Source organism: Pseudophryne corroboree, chromosome 1 (assembly GCF_028390025.1).
Source record: "Pseudophryne corroboree isolate aPseCor3 chromosome 1, aPseCor3.hap2, whole genome shotgun sequence".
Taxonomy (NCBI): Eukaryota; Metazoa; Chordata; class Amphibia; order Anura; family Myobatrachidae; genus Pseudophryne; species Pseudophryne corroboree.
Genome location: NC_086444.1, coordinates 228,386,310 through 228,404,080, shown reverse-complemented (window position 1 = coordinate 228,404,080; position 17,771 = coordinate 228,386,310). Strand labels below are relative to the sequence as shown.

Here is a 17,771-nt window from a genome sequence, read left to right as displayed (position 1 = left end):
AACACCCAATGTAGCAAACCCATAGGTGAGAGAAAAGTATCAAATGAAGGAACGTGTAAAGCAGTTGTGCCCGTAGCAGCCTCTTTTAAGTTCTAGGCTGGTTACATAGAATGCAGGATATTTCTCAAAGTAAAGAAGAAAAAAAAAGCACTACAAACACTTGCTTTTTTTTATAGCTTTCAAGTCTTTAACTGTGTAAGGACATTGAGCATTTTTCACATTATTCAATCATAAAGCAGGGATGGGAAAAAATTAGTAAAAATAAAACCAAAACTTTTTAAAAAAAAATCATTATTATTATTTTTTTTTTTTTTTTTTGCATTAATGTTTTAATGGAAAAAAATAATAATCCTGCTTATTATATTAATACTGTAAAACATTGCTTTGTATTAGAAACCTTAATCAACCATGTTTTTATGCTTTCTGAGATTAACAATCCAAACTTATTAGGCTTTGATGTGATTTATTTTACATCATTCAATAAAATAATTTTTTACTGCTTATTATTCCTATTACAGATGTGTCCTCTCTTGTTGTTGCTGCAGTCAGGTTAGACAGCCCTTCTAGTTACGCCGAGCATCTTTTCGTGCGTTTTTCCCCCTGATAATGCATCTTATTCGCATTGTTATACAAATAAGTCTGGGTACACATAAGAACGATGTAGTGCCACCCGTACACAGTGCATGATGAAGAGGTAAAATGGCGTAATGTACCATGCCATGCTGCATTTAGCAGCCTGGTCGTTAACAATATCTTCTAAATGACTATACAGCATGGTCTACTAGAAGAGATATCATTAACGACCCATGTCAGCGTGTGATCGCGGGTACACACTGCATGATCCGGACGATATATTGTTCTGATTATTATCAGAAATTACATATCATACCAATTTCATCTTGGTGTGTACCTGGCCTAAGATGCATAAGCACACTATGCTGATTAAAATAATATGCGGCATGTGTCTATTCTGTGTTTCACTGCAGCTGTATCTGCATTCAAAATGCTATGTTACAGTGTTTTCCACTGGCACTGTAATGTAGCATGGGAGCTGGCAGCTCTTATGCGCCCTGTGTGCCGCGACTCATAACATTACTTCTCTGATCTGGTTCACCCTCCCATCCTCCCTATTTCTCTGTTGTGTGTGTGTGTGTGTGTGTGTGTGTGTGTGTGTGTGTGTGTGTGTGTGTGTGTGTGTGTGTGTGTGTGAATTTAATGCATTGGTTTATCTCACTCAAATGAAGATCAAAAGATTCCCGTATAATGAGCTTTTTTTTTTAAAGAAATCATATCGCCATGCCTGTAGTCACAACATAATAAAAAAAAACAGTTTTTTTCTCTTACGTCCTAGAGGATGCTGGGGACTCCGTAAGGACCATGGGGATAGAAGGCTCCGCAGGAGACATGGGCACTTTAAGAAAGACTTTAGGTATGGGTGTGCACTGGCTCCTCCCTCTATGCCCCTCCTCCAGACCTCAGTTTACTACTGTGCCCAGAGGAGACTGGGTGCATTACAGGGAGCTCTCTTGAGTTTCCTGTCAGAAAGTATATTTGTTAGGTTTTTTATTTTCAGGGAGCCTGCTAGCAACAGACTCCCTGCATCGAGGGACTGAGGAGAGAGAAGCAGACCTACTTCTGTGAGTTTCAAGGCTCTGCTTCTTAGGCTACTGGACACCATTAGCTCCAGAGAGATCGGTACGCAGGTCTCATCCTCGCCGTTCGTCCCAGAGCCGCGCCACCGTCCTCCTCACAGAGCCGGAAGGTAAAAGCCGGGTGAGTATGAGAAGAAAAGAAGACTTCAGAGGCGGCAGAAGACTTCATGATCTTCACTGAGGTAACGCACAGCGGTGAAGCTGTGCGCCAGTGCTCCCATTCACCTCACACACGGCAGTCACTGTAAGGGTGCAGGGTGTAGGGGGTGGCGCCCGGGGCAGCATATAAACCTCTCTCTGGCTAAAATATATATATATACAGCTGGACACTGTATATATAAAGAGCCCCCGCCAGTTTTTAGTAGATTTGAGCGGGACAGAAGCCTGCCGCCGAGGGGGTGGGGCTTCTCCCTCAGCTTTTACCAGTGCCATTTTCTCCACAGCACAGCGCTGAGAGGAAGCTCCCCGGACTCTCCCCTGTTTATTCCACGGTGACAGTGGGTTTTGAAGAAGGGGGGGGGGACATAATTTGGCGTATATATATATATGTAAAAACAGCGCTACTGGGTAAACATATATTTATATAGTGTTTTTTCCTGGGTCATATAGCGCTGGGTGTGTGCTGGCATACTCTCTCTCTGTCTCTCCAAAGGGCCTTGTGGGGGGAACTGTCTTCAGATAAGAGGATTCCCTGAGTGTGTGGTGTGTCGGTATGTGTGTGTCGACATGCCTGAGGTAGAAGGCTTTCAGGGGGAGGAGGAGGAGAAAATGAATGTGGTGTCTCCGTCGACAACGCCGACACCTGACTGGATGGATATGTGGAATGTTTTAAGTGCTAATGTAAATTTATTGCACAAAAGATTAGACAAAGCTGAAGCTAGGGAACAGCCAGGGAGTCAACCCATGTCTGTCCCTATGTCGCAGGGACCTTCGGGGTCTCAAAAGCGCCCACTATCCCAAATAGTAGACACAGATACCGACACGGATTCTGACTCCAGTGTCGACTACGATGATGCAAAGTTACAGCCAAAATTGGCTAAATGTATTCGATATATGATTATTGCAATTAAAGATGTTTTGCATATCACAGAGGAACCCCTTGTCCCTGACACGAGGGTACACATGTATAAGGGAAAGAAACCTGAGGTAACCTTTCCCCCCTCACATGAGTTGAACGAATTATGTGAAAAAGCTTGGGAATCTCCAGACAAAAAACTGCAGATTCCCAAAAGGATTCTTATGGCATATCCTTTCCCGCCAACGGACAGGATACGGTGGGAATCCTCCCCTAGGGTGGACAAAGCATTGACACGCTTATCCAAAAAGGTAGCGTTGCCATCCCAAGATACGGCTACCCTCAGGGATCCTGCTGACCGCAAGCAGGAGGTTACCTTGAAGTCCATTTACACACATTCTGGTACCTTACTCAGACCGGCGATTGCGTCGGCCTGGGTTTGTAGCGCTGTAGCAGCATGGACAGATACCTTATCAGCGGAACTTGAGACCCTATTTAAGGATACCATTTTATTGACCCTAGGGCATATAAAAGATGCTGTCTTATATATGAGAGATGCTCAAAGGGACATTAGTCTAGAATCTAGATTAGTTCTAGAATCAACGCTATGTCGATTTCTGCTAGACGAGTCCTATGGACCCGGCAATGGACAGGTGATGCCGACTCAAAGAGGCATATGGAGGTTTTACCTTACAAGGGTGAGGAATTGTTTGGGGAAGGTCTCTCGGACCTGGTCACATCTGGGTTCACTCACAGGTGGAACCCTGGGCAATAGAAATTGTTTCCCAGGGTTACAAGCTGGAATTCGAAGAGGTGCCTCCTCGCCGGTTTTTCAAAACGGCCCTACCAGCTTCTCCCCCAGAAAGGGAGATAGTGTTAAATGCAATTCACAAATTGTATCTTCAACAGGTGGTGGTCAAGGTTCCCCTGCTTCAACAAGGGAGGGGATATTACTCAACCCTGTTTGTAGTCCCGAAACCGGACGGTTCGGTCAGACCCATTTAAAATTTAAAATCCCTGGACCTATACTTGAAAAGGTTCAAGTTCAAGATGGAATCGCTAAGAGCGGTCATCACCAGCCTGGAAGGGAGGGATTTTATGGTATCTCTGGACATAAAGGATGCATACCTTCATGTTCCCATTTATCCACCTCATCAGGCGTACCTGAGATTTGCGGTACAGGATTGTCATTACCAATTTCAGACGTTGCCGTTTGGGCTTTCCACGGCCCCGAGGATTTTCACCAAGGTAATGGCGGAAATGATGGTGCTCCTGCGCAAGCAAGGTGTCACAATTATCCCGTACTTGGACGATCTCCTCATAAAAGCGAGATCAAGAGAGCAATTGCTGAACAGTGTCTCACTTTCACTGAAGGTGTTACAGCAACACGGCTGGATTCTCAATATCCCGAAGTCGCAGTTGGTTCCTACGACTTGTCTGACCTTCTTGGGCATGATTCTGGATACAGACCAGAAAAGAGTTTATCTTCCGATAGAAAAAGCTCAGGAACTCATGACTCTGGTCAGGAACCTATTGAAGCCAAAACAGGTGTCAGTGCATCACTGCACTCGAGTCCTGGGAAAGATGGTGGCATCATACGAAGCCATTCCCTTCGGCAGGTTCCATGCGAGGACTTTCCAATGGGACCTACTGGACAAGTGGTCCGGGTCACATCTACAAATTCATCAGTTGATCACCCTGTCCCCCAGAGCCAGGGTATCTCTCCTGTGGTGGCTGCAGAGTGCTCAACTTCTAGAAGGCCGCAGGTTCGGCATACAGGACTGGATCCACGGATGTGAGCCTCCGAGGTTGGGGAGCAGTCACACAGGGAAGAAACTTCCAAGGTCTTTGGTCAAGTCAAGAGACTTGTCTTCACATCAACATCCTGGAACTGAGGGCCATATACAACGCCCTACGTCAAGCGGAGACCTTACTTCGCGACCAACCAGTTCTGATCCAGTCAGACAACATCACCGCAGTGGCTAATGTAAAACGCCAAGGCGGCACAAGGAGCAGAGTGGCAATGGCGGAAGCCGCCAGGATTCTTCGCTGGGCGGAAAATCATGTAAGCGCACTGTCAGCAGTGTTCATTCCGGGAGTGGACAACTGGGAAGCAGACTTCCTCAGCAGACACGACCTGCATCCAGGAGAGTGGGGACTTCATCAGGAAGTCTTCGCACAGATTGCAAGTCAGTGGGGACTGCCCCAGATAGACATGATGGCATCCCGCCTCAACAAAAAGCTACAGAGATGTTGCGCCAGATCAAAAGACCCTCATGCGGTAGCTGTAGACGCCCTAGTGACACCGTGGGTGTTCCAGTCGGTCTATGTGCTTCCTCCTCTTCCTCTCATACCCAGGGTGCTGAGAATAATAAGAAAAAGAGGAGTGAGAACAATTCTCATTTTTCCAGATTGGCCACGAAGGACCTGGTATCCGGATCTGCTGGAAATGCTCACAGAAGATCCGTGGCCTCTTCCTCTGCGACAGGACCTGTTGCAACAGGGTCCCTGTCTGTTCCAAGACTTACCGCGGCTGCGTTTGACGGCATGGCGGTTGAACGCCGGATCCTAGCGGAAAAAGGCATTCCGGATGAGGTCCTTCCTACGCTGATAAAGGCTAGGAAGGACGTGACAGCTAAACATTATCACCGTATATGGCGAAAATATGTTTCTTGGTGTGAGGCCAGGAATGCTCCTACGGAAGAATTCCATCTGGGCCGTTTCCTTCACTTCCTACATACTGGAGTGAATTTGAGCCTAAAATAAGGCTCCATTAAGGTTCAGATTTCAGCCTAATCCATTTTCTTTCAAAAAGAATTGGCTTCTCTCCCAGAAGTACAGACTTTTGTGAAGGGAGTGCTGCATATTCAGCCTCCTTTTATACCTCCGGTGGCGCCTAGGGACCTTAACGTGGTGTTAAGTTTCCTTAAGTCGCACTGGTTTGAACCGCTTCAAACGGTGGAGTTAAAATATCTCGCTTGGAAGGTGGTCATGTTATTAGCCTTGGCTTCGGCTAGGCGAGTGTCGGAATTGGCGGCTTTGTCTCATGAAAGCCCCTATCTGGTTTTCCATATGGATAGAGCGGAATTGCTGACCCGTCCTCAATTCTTGCCTAAGGTGGTGTCGTCTTTTCATATGAACCAACCTATTGTGGTGCCTGTGGCTACGCGAGACTTGGAGGATTCCGAGTCCCTTGATGTAGTCAGGGCTTTGAAAATTTACGTGGCCAGAACGGCTAGAGTCAGAAAAACAGAAGCACTGTTTGTCCTATATGCAGCCAACAAGGTTGGTGCTCCTGCTTCAAAGCAGACTATTGCTCGCTGGATCTGTAACACGATTCAGCAGGCGCATTCTACGGCTGGATTTCCGTTACCAAAATCTGTTAAGGCCCATTCCACTAGGAAGGTGGGCTCGTCTTGGGCGGCTGCCCGAGGGGTCTCGGCACTGCAACTATACCGAGCTGCTACTTGGTCGGGTTCAAACACCTTTGCAAAGTTCTATAAGTTTGATACCCTGGCTGAGGAGGACCTCCTGTTTGCTCAATCGGTGCTGCAGAGTCATCCGCACTCTCCCGCCCGTTTGGGAGCTTTGGTATAATCCCCATGGTCTTTACGGAGTCCCCAGTATCCTCTAGGACGTAAGAGAAAATAAGATTTTAAACCTACCGGTAAATCTTTTTCTCGTAGTCCGTAGAGGATGCTGGGCGCCCGTCCCAAGTGCGGACTACTTCTGCAAGACTTGTATATAGTTATGCTTACATAAGGGTTATGTTATAGTTTTCATCGGTCTTGGACTGATGCTATGTTGGTTTCATACTGTTAACTGGTTAGTATATCACAAGTTATTCGGTGTGGCTGGTATGAATCTTGCCCTTGGATTAACAAAAATCCTTTCCTCGTACTGTCCGTCTCCTCTGGGCACAGTTTATCTAACTGAGGTCTGGAGGAGGGGCATAGAGGGAGGAGCCAGTGCACACCCATACCTAAAGTCTTTCTTAAAGTGCGCATGTCTCCTGCGGAGCCCGTCTATCCCCATGGTCCTTACGGAGTCCCCAGCATCCTCTACGGACTACGAGAAAAAGATTTACCGGTAGGTTTAAAATCTTATTTTTTCTAAAAACGCTTGGTTTAAACCAGCCAATCCCGGCATAAAGGATAATGCACTATAAGTGGTAAATTTACTAAGATGGGAGTTCTATTGCCAATAGCAACTAATCAATCTTAAGTAGAACTCCCATCTTAGTAAATGTACCCATTAGTGCTTTATTTGGTCTCTTTTTTGAGTGATATCCTTCAGTCCAAACATTGAAAGAAACTGCTACAGGTCATTTTTTTTTTCTTGATACTTTTCTCTCACCTATGGGCTTGCTCTAAATCAGAGGTTCTCAAACTCGGTCCTCGGGAGCCCACACAGTGCATGTTTTGCAGGGTACCCAGCAGGTGCACAGGTGTATTAATTACTCACTGACACATTTTAAAAGGTCCACAGGAGGAGCTAATTATTTCACTTGCCATTCTGTGAGGAGACCTGCAAAACATGCACTGTGTGGGCCCCCGAGGACCGAGTTTGAGAACCTCTGCTCTAAATCATACCATTGGTTGTTCTCTATGTTCAGTGGCATCATTAAAGATATTTGGAAATTTGAAAGTTTTACTTGGACTCAGCTCATCTATCCTGAGAAAATAGATTGTCACTATTGGTTTTCAGTTCTTCAACTACATGAGATTGCATTGTTTTTGTACACTTTGGGCCTGATTCAGCATGGATCGCAAAACAAAATTTCTCTGACGTCCTAGTGGATGCTGGGAACTCCGTAAGGACCATGGGGAATAGACGGGCTCCGCAGGAGACTGGGCACTCTAAAAGAAAGATTAGGTACTATCTGGTGTGCACTGGCTCCTCCCTCTAAGCCCCTCCTCCAGACCTCAGTTAGATTTCTGTGCCCGGCCGAGCTGGATGCACACTAGGGGCTCTCCTGAGCTCCTAGAAAGAAAGTATATGTTAGGTTTTTTATTTTACAGTGAGACCTGCTGGCAACAGGCTCACTGCAACGAGGGACTAAGGGGAGAAGAAGCGAACCTACCTGCTTGCAGCTAGCTTGGGCTTCTTAGGCTACTGGACACCATTAGCTCCAGAGGGATCGACCGCAGGACCCGTCCTTGGTGTTCGTTCCCGGAGCCGCGCCGCCGTCCCCCTTACAGAGCCAGAAGCATGAAGATGGTCCGGAAAATCGGCGGCAGAAGACTTCAGTCTTCACCAAGGTAGCGCACAGCACTGCAGCTGTGCGCCATTGCTCCTCATACACACTTCACACTCCGGTCACTGAGGGTGCAGGGCGCTGGGGGGGGGCGCCCTGAGCAGCAATAAAAACACCTTGGCTGGCAAAATAATCACAATACATAGCCCCAGAGGCTATATATGTGATAATTACCCCTACCAGAATCCATAAAAAAGCGGGAGAAAAGTCCGCGAAAAAGGGGCGGAGCTATCTCCCTCGGAACACTGGCGCCATTTTCTCTTCACAGTGTAGCTGGAAGACAGCTCCCCAGGCTCTCCCCTGTAGTTTTCAGGCTCAAAGGGTTAAAAAGAGAGGGGGGGCACTAAATTTAGGCGCAATATTGTTTATACAAGCAGCTATTGGGGAAAATTCACTCAGTGATAGTGTTTATCCCTACATTATATAGCGCTCTGGTGTGTGCTGGCATACTCTCTCTCTGTCTCCCCAAAGGGCTGTGTGGGGTCCTGTCCTCAGTCAGAGCATTCCCTGTGTGTGTGCGTTATGTCGGTACGGCTGTGTCGACATGTTTGATGAGGAGGCTTATGTGGAGGCGGAGCAGATGCCGATAAATGGGATGTCGCCCCCTGTGGGCCGACACCAGAGTGGATGGATAGGTGGAAGGTATTAACCGACAGTGTCAACTCCTTACATAAAAGGCTGGATGACGTAACAGCTATGGGACAGCCGGCTTCTCAGCCCGCACCTGCCCAGGCGTCTCAAAGGCCATCAGGGGCTCAAAAACGCCCGCTCCCTCAGATGGCAGACGCAGATGTCGACACGGAGTCTGACTCCAGTGTCGACGAGGTTGAGACATATACACAATCCACTAGGAACATCCGTTACATGATCCCGGCAATAAAAAATGTGTTACACATTTCTGACATTAACCCAAGTACCACTAAAAAAGGGTTTTAGGTGTGGGGAGAAAAAGCAGGCAGTGTTTTGTTCCCCCATCAAATGAGTGAATGAAGTGTGAAAAAGCGTGGGTTACCCCGATAAGAAACTGGTAATTTCTAAAAAGTTACTGATGGCGTACCCTTTCCCGCCAGAGGATAAGTTACGCTGGGAGATATCCCCTAGGGTGGATAAGGCGCTCACACGTTTGTCAAAAAAGGTGGCACTGCCGTCTTAGGATACGGCCACTTTGAAGGTACCTGCTGATAATTAGCAGGAGGCTAGCCTGAAGTCTGTATTTACACACTCAGGTACTAGACTGAGACCTGCAGATAGTGATGCTGCAGCGTGGTCTGTAACCCTGTCAAACAGGGATACTATTTTGCGAACATAAGACGTCGTCTTATATATGAGGGATGCACAGAGGGATATTTTGCCGGCTGGCATCCAGAATTAATGCAATGTCCATTCTGTCAGGAGGGTATTAGAGACCCGACACTGGACAGGTGATGCTGACTTTAAAAGGCACATAGAGCCTTATAAGGGTGAGGAATTGTTTGGGGATGGTCTCTGGGACCTCGTATCCACAGCAACAGCTGGGAAGAAAATTTTTTACCTCAGGTTTCCTCACAGCCTAAGAAAAGCACTGTATTATCAGGTACAGTCCTTTCGGCTTCAGAAAAGCAAGCGGGTCAAAGGCGCTTCCTTTCTGCACAGAGACGAGGGAAGAGGGAAAAAGCTGCACCAGTCAGCCAGTTCCCAGAATCAAAATTCTTCCCCCGCTTCCTCTGAGTCCACCGCATGACGCGGGGGCTCCACAGGCGTAGCCAGGTACGGTGGGGGGCCGCCTCAAAAATTTCAGCTATCAGTGGGCTCGCTCACAGGTGGATCCCTGGATCCTTCAAGTAGTATCTCAGGGGTACAAGCTGGAATTCGAGGCGTCTCCCCCCCGCCGTTTCCTCAAATCTGCCTTGCCGACAACTCCCTCAGGCAGGGAGGCTGTGCTAGAGGCAATTCACAAGCTGTATTTCAAGCAGGTGATAGTCAAGGTGCCCCTACTTCAACAAGGACGGGGTTACTATTCCACACTGTTTGTGGTACCGAAACCGGACGGTTCGGTGAGACCCGTTTTAAATTTGAAATCCTTGAACACATACATAAAAAAAAAAAATCAAGTTCAAGATGGAATCGCTCAGGGCGGTTATTGCAAGCCTGGAGGAGGGGGATTACATGGTATCCCTGGACATCAAGGATGCTTACCTACATGTCTCCATTTACCATCCTCACCAGGAGTACCTCAGATTTGTGGTACAGGATTGCCATTACCAATTCCAAACACTGCCGTTTGGACTGTCCACGGCACCGAGGGTCTTTACCAAGGTAATGGCAGAAATGATGATACTCCTTCGAAAAAAGGGAGTTTTAATTATCCCGTACTTGGACGATCTCCTTATAAAGGCGAGGTCCAAGGAGCAGTTGTTGGTCGGAGTAGCACTATCTCGGGAAGTGCTACAACAGCACGGATGGATTCTATACATTCCAAAGTCACAGCTGGTTCCTACCACACGCCTACTGTTCCTGGGGATGGTTCTGGACACAGAACAGAAAAAAAAATAAAAAAAAAAATGTGTTTCTCCCGCAGGAGAAAGCCAAGGAGCTGTCATCTCTAGTCAGAGACCTCCTGAAACCAAAACAGGTATCGGTGCATCACTGCACACGAGTCCTGGGAAAAATGGTAGCTTCTTACGAAGCAAAATCCCATTCGGCAGGTTCCATACAAGAACCTTTTAGTGGGACCTCTTGGACAAGTGGTCGGGATCGCATCTTCAGATGCATCGGCTGATAACCCTGTCTCCAAGGACCAGGGTATCTCTACTGTGGTGGCTGCAGAGTACTCATCTTCAAGAGGGCCGCAGATTCGGCATACAGGACTGGGTCCTGGTAACCACGGATGCCAGCCTTCGAGGCTGATGGGCAGTCACACAGGGAAGAAATTTCCAAGGACTTTGGTCAAGTCAGGAGTCGTCCCTACACATAAATATTCTGGAACTGAGGGCCATTTACAATGCCCTAAGTCTGGCAAGGCCTCTGCTTCAAAACCAGCCGGTACTGATCCAATCAGATAACATCACGGCAGTCGCCCATGTAAACCGACAGGGCGGCACAAGAAGCAGGATGGCGATGGCAGAAGCCACAAGGATTCTCCGATGGGCGGAAAATCACGTCTTAGCACTGTCAGTAGTGTTCATTCCGGGAGTGGACAACTGGGAAGCAGACTTCCTCAGCAGACACGACCGACACCCGGGAGAGTGGGGACTTCATCCAGAAGTCTTCCAACTGTTGGTAAACCGTTGGGAAAGGCCACAGGTGGACATGATGGCGTCCTGCCTAAACAAAAAACTAGATATTGCGCCAGGTCAAGGGACCCTCAGGCAATAGCTGTGGAGGCTCTAGTGACACCGTGGGTGTACCAATCGGTTTATGTATTCCCTCCTCTGCCTCTCATACCAAAGGTACTGAGAATAATAAGAAAACGAGGAGTAAGAACGATACTCGTGGTTCCGGATGGGCCAAGAAGAGCTTGGTACCCAGAACTTACAGAAATAATATCAGAGGACCCATGGCCTCTACCGCTCAGACATGATCTGCTACAGCAGGGGCCCTGTCTGTTCCAAGACTTACCGCGGCTGCGTTGGACGGCATGGCGGTTGAATTCCGGATCCTAAAGCAAAAGGGCATTCCGGAGGAAGTCATTCCTACGCTGATAAAAGCCAGGAAAGAAGTAACCGCAAACCATTATCACCGTATTTGGCGAAAATATGTTGCGTGGTGTGAGGCCAGGAAGGCCCCAACAGAGGAATTTCAGCTGGGTCGTTTTCTGCACTTCCTACAGTCGGGAGTGACTATGGGCCTAAAATTGGGTTCCATTAAGGTCCAGATTTCGGCTCTGTCGATTTTCTTCCAGAAAGAACTGGCTTCACTGCCTGAAGTTCAGACTTTTGTAAAGGGAGTGCTACATATTCAGCCCCCTTTTGTGCCTCCTGTGGCACCGTGGGATCTCAACGTGGTGTTGAGTTTCCTGAAATCACATTGGTTTGAGCCACTTCAAACTGTGGATCTGAAATATCTCACGTGGAAAGTGGTCATGTTATTGGCCTTGGCTTCGGCCAGGCGTGTGTCAGAATTGGCGGCTTTGTCATGTAAAAGCCCTTATCTGATTTTCCATATGGATAGGGCAGAATTGAGGACTCGTCCCCAGTTTCTCCCTAAGGTGGTATCAGCTTTTCACTTGAACCAACCTATTGTAGTGCCTGCGGCTACTAGGGACTTGGAAGATTCCAAGTTTCTGGACGTAGTCAGGGCCTTAAAAATTTATATTTCCAGGACGGCTGGAGTCAGGAAAACTGACTCGTTTTTTATCCTGTATGCACCCAACAAAATTGGTGCCCCTGCTTCTAAGCAGACTATTGCTCGCTGGATTTGTAGCACAATTCAGCTGGCGCATTCTGCGGCTGGATTGCCGCATCCTAAATCAGTAAAAGCCCATTCCACAAGGAAGGTGGGCTCATCTTGGGCGGCTGCCCGAGGGGTCTCGGCTTTACAACTTTGCCGAGCTGCAACTTGGTCAGGGGCAAACACGTTTGCAAAATTCTACAAATTTGATACCCTGGCTGAGGAGGACTTTGCGTTCTCTCATTCGGTGCTGCAGAGTCATCCGCACTCTCCCGCCCGTTTGGGAGCTTTGGTATAATCCCCATGGTCCTTACGGAGTTCCCAGCATCCACTAGGACGTCAGAGAAAATAAGATTTTACTCACCGGTAAATCTATTTCTCGTAGTCCGTAGTGGATGCTGGGCGCCCATCCCAAGTGCGGATTGTCTGCAATACTTGTATATAGTTATTGCCTAACTAAAGGGTTATTGTTGAGCCATCTGTTGAGAGGCTCAGTTATATTTCATACTGTTAACTGGGTATAGTATCACGAGTTATACGGTGTTATTGGTGTGGCTGGTATGAGTCTTACCCGGGATTCAAAATCCTTCCTTATTGTGTCAGCTCTTCCGGGCACAGTATCCTAACTGAGGTCTGGAGGAGGGGCATAGAGGGAGGAGCCAGTGCACACCAGATAGTACCTAATCTTTCTTTTAGAGTGCCCAGTCTCCTGCGGAGCCCGTCTATTCCCCATGGTCCTTACGGAGTTCCCAGCATCCACTACGGACTACGAGAAATAGATTTACCGGTGAGTAAAATCTTATTTTTTCTCTAATGGGCAAAACCATGTCTACTGCAGGTGGTACAGATATAACGTGCGGAGAGAGTTAGATTTGGGGGGGGGGGGGTTATCTTGTTTCTGTGCAGGGTAAATCTAACTTTCTGCACACATGTTACATCTGCCCCACCTGCAGTGCATATGGTTTTGTCCATTAGAGAAAAATGTATCTTCTGCGATCCATGCTGAATTAGGCCCTTTGTTCAAACAGTATTAAGGCCAGTACACATTGGCAGAGATGTGTGCCTGCGTTTTTCTAAGCACTCCCTAAAAACGGTCGGTTGACACCCAGAAACACCCACTTCATGTCAATCTTCCTGCGTTTGGCAGTGCGACTGAAAGCTTCGATAGAACTTGTGCAAAACCACAAAGGACTTTGTACCCATACGTCGCGCGTGCGCATTGCGGTGCATACGCATGCGCAGAAATGCCGATTTTTAGCCTGATCGCTGCGCTTCAAATAACGGCAGCTAGCGATCAACTCTGAATGACCCCCTAAATCTGTTTTCTTACAGAGGCTCTGGACATGCTGCTTATTTCAGTGGATCAATCTGAACTCAATCAGGACCACATTCCTCTGCTGTTCTATATTGCTGAATCCGTTCTTTATCGAATCTGTTGTGATGCGGCCCATGAGCCTCACCTGTTGTCCAGTGAAGTCAAACTTTCAAAGGTAATGCTTTTTTTTTTTTAAAAGGACGTGTAAACTTTAATGATGAAAATCTGTTATATAAAGTGTCTGTAAGTTATTAGTGTTTGGACTATTTCCCTGGCAACTTGCAACCACAGCATCACATAAGTTTCTTTCCAGCCAGTAAAGGTGTACAGAAAAACTTACACTGTTGCTCTTACATAATTCTTGGTGAGAAGAGAATTGCCCCAGAAAATGTAAATGTTCAGATATGAAAAATAAAGGTACATTTTTATTGCTGATATGACTTTGAACTGCATCTCTGTTAAAGTATGCAGTATTTCTTAAACGGCTTATGGTCATTAGGTCGACAGTCATTAGGTCGACGTGCACTAGGTCGACATGGGCATTAGGTCGACATGGAAAAAGGTTGACATGAGTTTTTCACACTTTTTCATTTTTTTTTTAAACTTTTTCATACTTTACGATCCACGTGGACTACAATTGGGAACAGTAACCTTGCCCGTAGCATGGCGAGTGAGGTGAGCCATGCGAGGGGACGCGGTGCACTAATTGGGGTTCCCCGTCACTTTACAAAGAAAACGACACCAAAAAAAGTAAAAAAACTCATGTCGAGCTTTTTTCATGTCGACCTAACGACCATGTCGACCTAGTGCATGTCGACCAATAGTGGTCGACCTAATGACTCGACCTAAATCTTGTGGACCTAATGACCCATACCCTCTTAAACAGTTCAATGCAGTCAATTGAAGCTCCTCCTACATCTTTAGGACAGTGACCTAACGACATCTGCAGATGGGAAAAAGCTGTCGTGTCTGTGGTCATTTGATCTGTTGTAACATAAAATGACCAGGGTCGGCGCTACAACTAAGCATGAAATGGCGCGCCAAAGTTTAAGGCCCATTAAAACACTGAATGAATGAATCATGTAATAAGCTACTTTGCTTTTCCTTATTAATGATCCTTGGCTGTTTTGAGAAAAGACACCATTGCACCTTACTTTTCAAGAGTTGTCGCTTTCATTTAGAACAGTAGCAGTTGCCTTTGTCAGTTAATTGCAACAGCTAAACTTACTAGTAAAGCATATTCTGTGCGCTCCCCCTGGATAGCAGACAGATATTTTAGCCCATTATATAATGGATAAAAGATATTGAAATAATATAACAGAAATGATCCAGAACGTGATCTTGGAGTGCGTGTATCTGAAGGTGCTTAGTCAGAAAAGGTAGCAACGCAACAGAGGAGCAAACCCTCACTTTGGCAGAACCATCTTGCACTGCAGGCTGGGAAGATTTATAGTGTGTATCTAGGACATGTTTACACTAAATTGCAATGTAAGATAAAGCTACCCGGGCGTCTTGCAGAAACAGCCAGTATTTACTCTGCATGCAAAAATATGTATAGTACAGTATGTACCTGCAGCCCTTGCATTGCAACATGGGGTGTCCAGGTGTGAAAGCTGTTACCTGTCTTTGCTTTGCTCCCAGCTCTAAATCAGCCCCATCCCTATAATGCTTGTAATATGTGTTTATGTAAGTTAATACAAAATATCTAAAAAATAAATTAGGCTAACAATAATAAAAACTGTTAAAAAGCATGTCTAATATCAGAAATATTTTGAAATATCAAAAGCAAATATAAATAGTGTTAGGACCGTCAAAGGCTAAACTCAGAAAACCAAAATGAAGAAAACATTAATTCCTAGTCACAGATGGTGTGTCTATCTATCTATCTATCTATCTATCTATCTATCTATCTATCTATCTATCTATCTATCTGTCAGTAGCGGATCTTGCCACGGGCAAGCAGTACTTTTGCCCGGGGCGCCGCCTTCCGGAGGGCGCCGGCGCTATCCGGAGGGCGCCGGCGCCATCCGGAGGGCGCCGCACCATAGCAAGATCCGCCACTGTGCCCCCCGCAGTGCCCGCCGCTGGTCCCCCGCTTTGAAGGGAACCAGACGCTGAGCGTCTAGTTTCCCTTCATGGAGAGGACTGTGCTGTGCGGTGCGCGATGACGTCATCGCGCACCGCACAGCATAGTGGCACAGACACTAGGGGTCATAATTGACCTCTAGTGTCTATGCTGTGCTATGGGAGAGACGTAATGACGTCTCTCCCATAGATCTGAGGACAGACACAACCATCCGAGGACAAGAGAAGAGTGGCGCCGGCGGAGGAGGAGGTCTGGAATCAGGAGCGGGGATTGTAAGTATACTTTTTTTTTTTTTCCCAGCTGCGCTACAGGGGGCACAAATGGGGGCGTAACTGACCACGCCCCCATATGAAGCCACACCCCTATTTTTGCCCGGGGCGCCACAAGGGCAAGATCCGGCCCTGCTATCTGTCTGTCTATCTATCTATCTATCTATCTATCTATCTATCATTCTTGCTTGCGAACTTTGGTATTCCCTTCCTGGGAGGTGAAGAATCGCACTCCATCACACTCTTTGCCTCACTGACTTCACCAGAGAAGTTGTGAGATTATGTGAGAATTGGCCACTTTCCTGGGAGCAGGGAGACTTTACTTAGTATTTTACTTGTTGGTAGGAGCTTGGTTTTATTATTGGATATGCATTAAAATTATATATATATTCTCACTTAGAGCCCGATTGTGAATTGCACACAATTATTATTATCCTTTATTTGTATGGCACCACAAGGGATCCGCAGCGCCCAGATACATGCGCAAGTACATAAATGAATAAGCAAAACAGGAAAACAGTAACTTACAGTTGAAAACAATATAGGACAAGTACAGGGTATATAAACATAGCTACATCAGCAGATGACACTGACATAAGTATCAGGGTGTCAGAAAACCGCAGGATTTGGTGCCATCGAAGGTGGTTTAAGTAATAGAAGGAAAACACATGAGGGAAGAGGGCCCTACTCGTAAGAGCTTACAGTCTAACGGGGAGGGGCAGACAGACACAGGGGTGACACAGGTGGAGTAGACGGGTGGTCTTCTGTATGCCGACTGACGGGATCCCGGCGCACAGTATACCGGCGCCGGGATCCCGACAGCCGGCATACCGACACTAATTCTCCCTCGTGGGGGTCCACGACCCCCCTGGAGGGAGAATAAAATAGTGTGGCACGCGTAGCGAGCCCGCAAGGGGCTCATTTGCGCTCGCCACACTGTCGGTAAGCCGGCGGTCGGGCTCCCGGCGCCGGTATGCTGGTCGCCGGGAGCCCGACCGCCGGCATATCGTAGTGAACCCGAGTAGACAGTGAGTATGAAACAGAGGGTTAGGATGAAATTTGGCTGGGTTTGGTGAAGAAGTGGGTCTTTAGAGCCCGTTTAAAGTTTTGTGGAGAGTCTAAGGGGGATAGGTAGAGAATTCCAGAGAAAGGAAGCAGCACATGAAAAATATTGGTGGTGGAGCCACACTAGTTGTGATTACAGATGGAGCCACGTAAGTCGTGGTTCCATCTGTGCTTGCCTATCGCCGACCGCGTCCCCATCCGCCTGGGTGCACGTGCCCGTGACGGAGACGCGCCCTATTCACTTGAATGTCGAGCATCTCCGTCCGCGCGCCCGGACAGAGACACTCTGAATGGGAGCATCTCTGTGCACTCCCGGCGTTACTAGGCGGACGGATCTCTTAGTCACACCGGGAGTGCTCGTTTGCGATGGAGCTGTCTCAGATGAGCACGGCTCCATCTGTAGGAGCAGGAGGAAGTAATCGCTAAGTAGGAGGGGTGGTGTGCATTAGCGGCGCGAAGAGGATTGGTGGGAGTGTAAAGGGAGATAAGGTCAGAGATGTTAATGGGAGATGAGGGAGGGAGGGATTTGTGAAGCTTGAATTGGATTCTGAAAGGAAAGGGAAGCAGTGAAGGGCTAGTAGGAGAGTGGAGGTGAACGTAGTGCATTTGGTGAGGAAGATGAGCCCGGCTGCAGTATTGAGGATAGATTAAAGTGAAGAGAGACATTTGTCAGGGATGCTAGTTAGGAGGAGATTACAGTAGTCCAGTCTTGAGATGACCAGTGAGTAGATAAGGGTCTTAGTA

General features: G+C 47.3%; 1 protein-coding gene across 4 annotated transcripts in view; it reads left to right on the top strand.

Annotated features, from left to right (window-relative positions):
• TMEM232 (transmembrane protein 232) overlaps positions 1-17,771 on the top strand; it is a 530,130-nt gene that overhangs the window by 72,898 nt on the left and 439,461 nt on the right. For all 4 annotated transcript variants that reach the window (XM_063964108.1, XM_063964107.1, XM_063964106.1 and 1 more), the window contains one exon: positions 13,625-13,782. In XM_063964108.1, the coding sequence (XP_063820178.1) occupies positions 13,625-13,782 (158 nt within the window). The remainder of the gene's footprint in view (positions 1-13,624; positions 13,783-17,771) is intronic.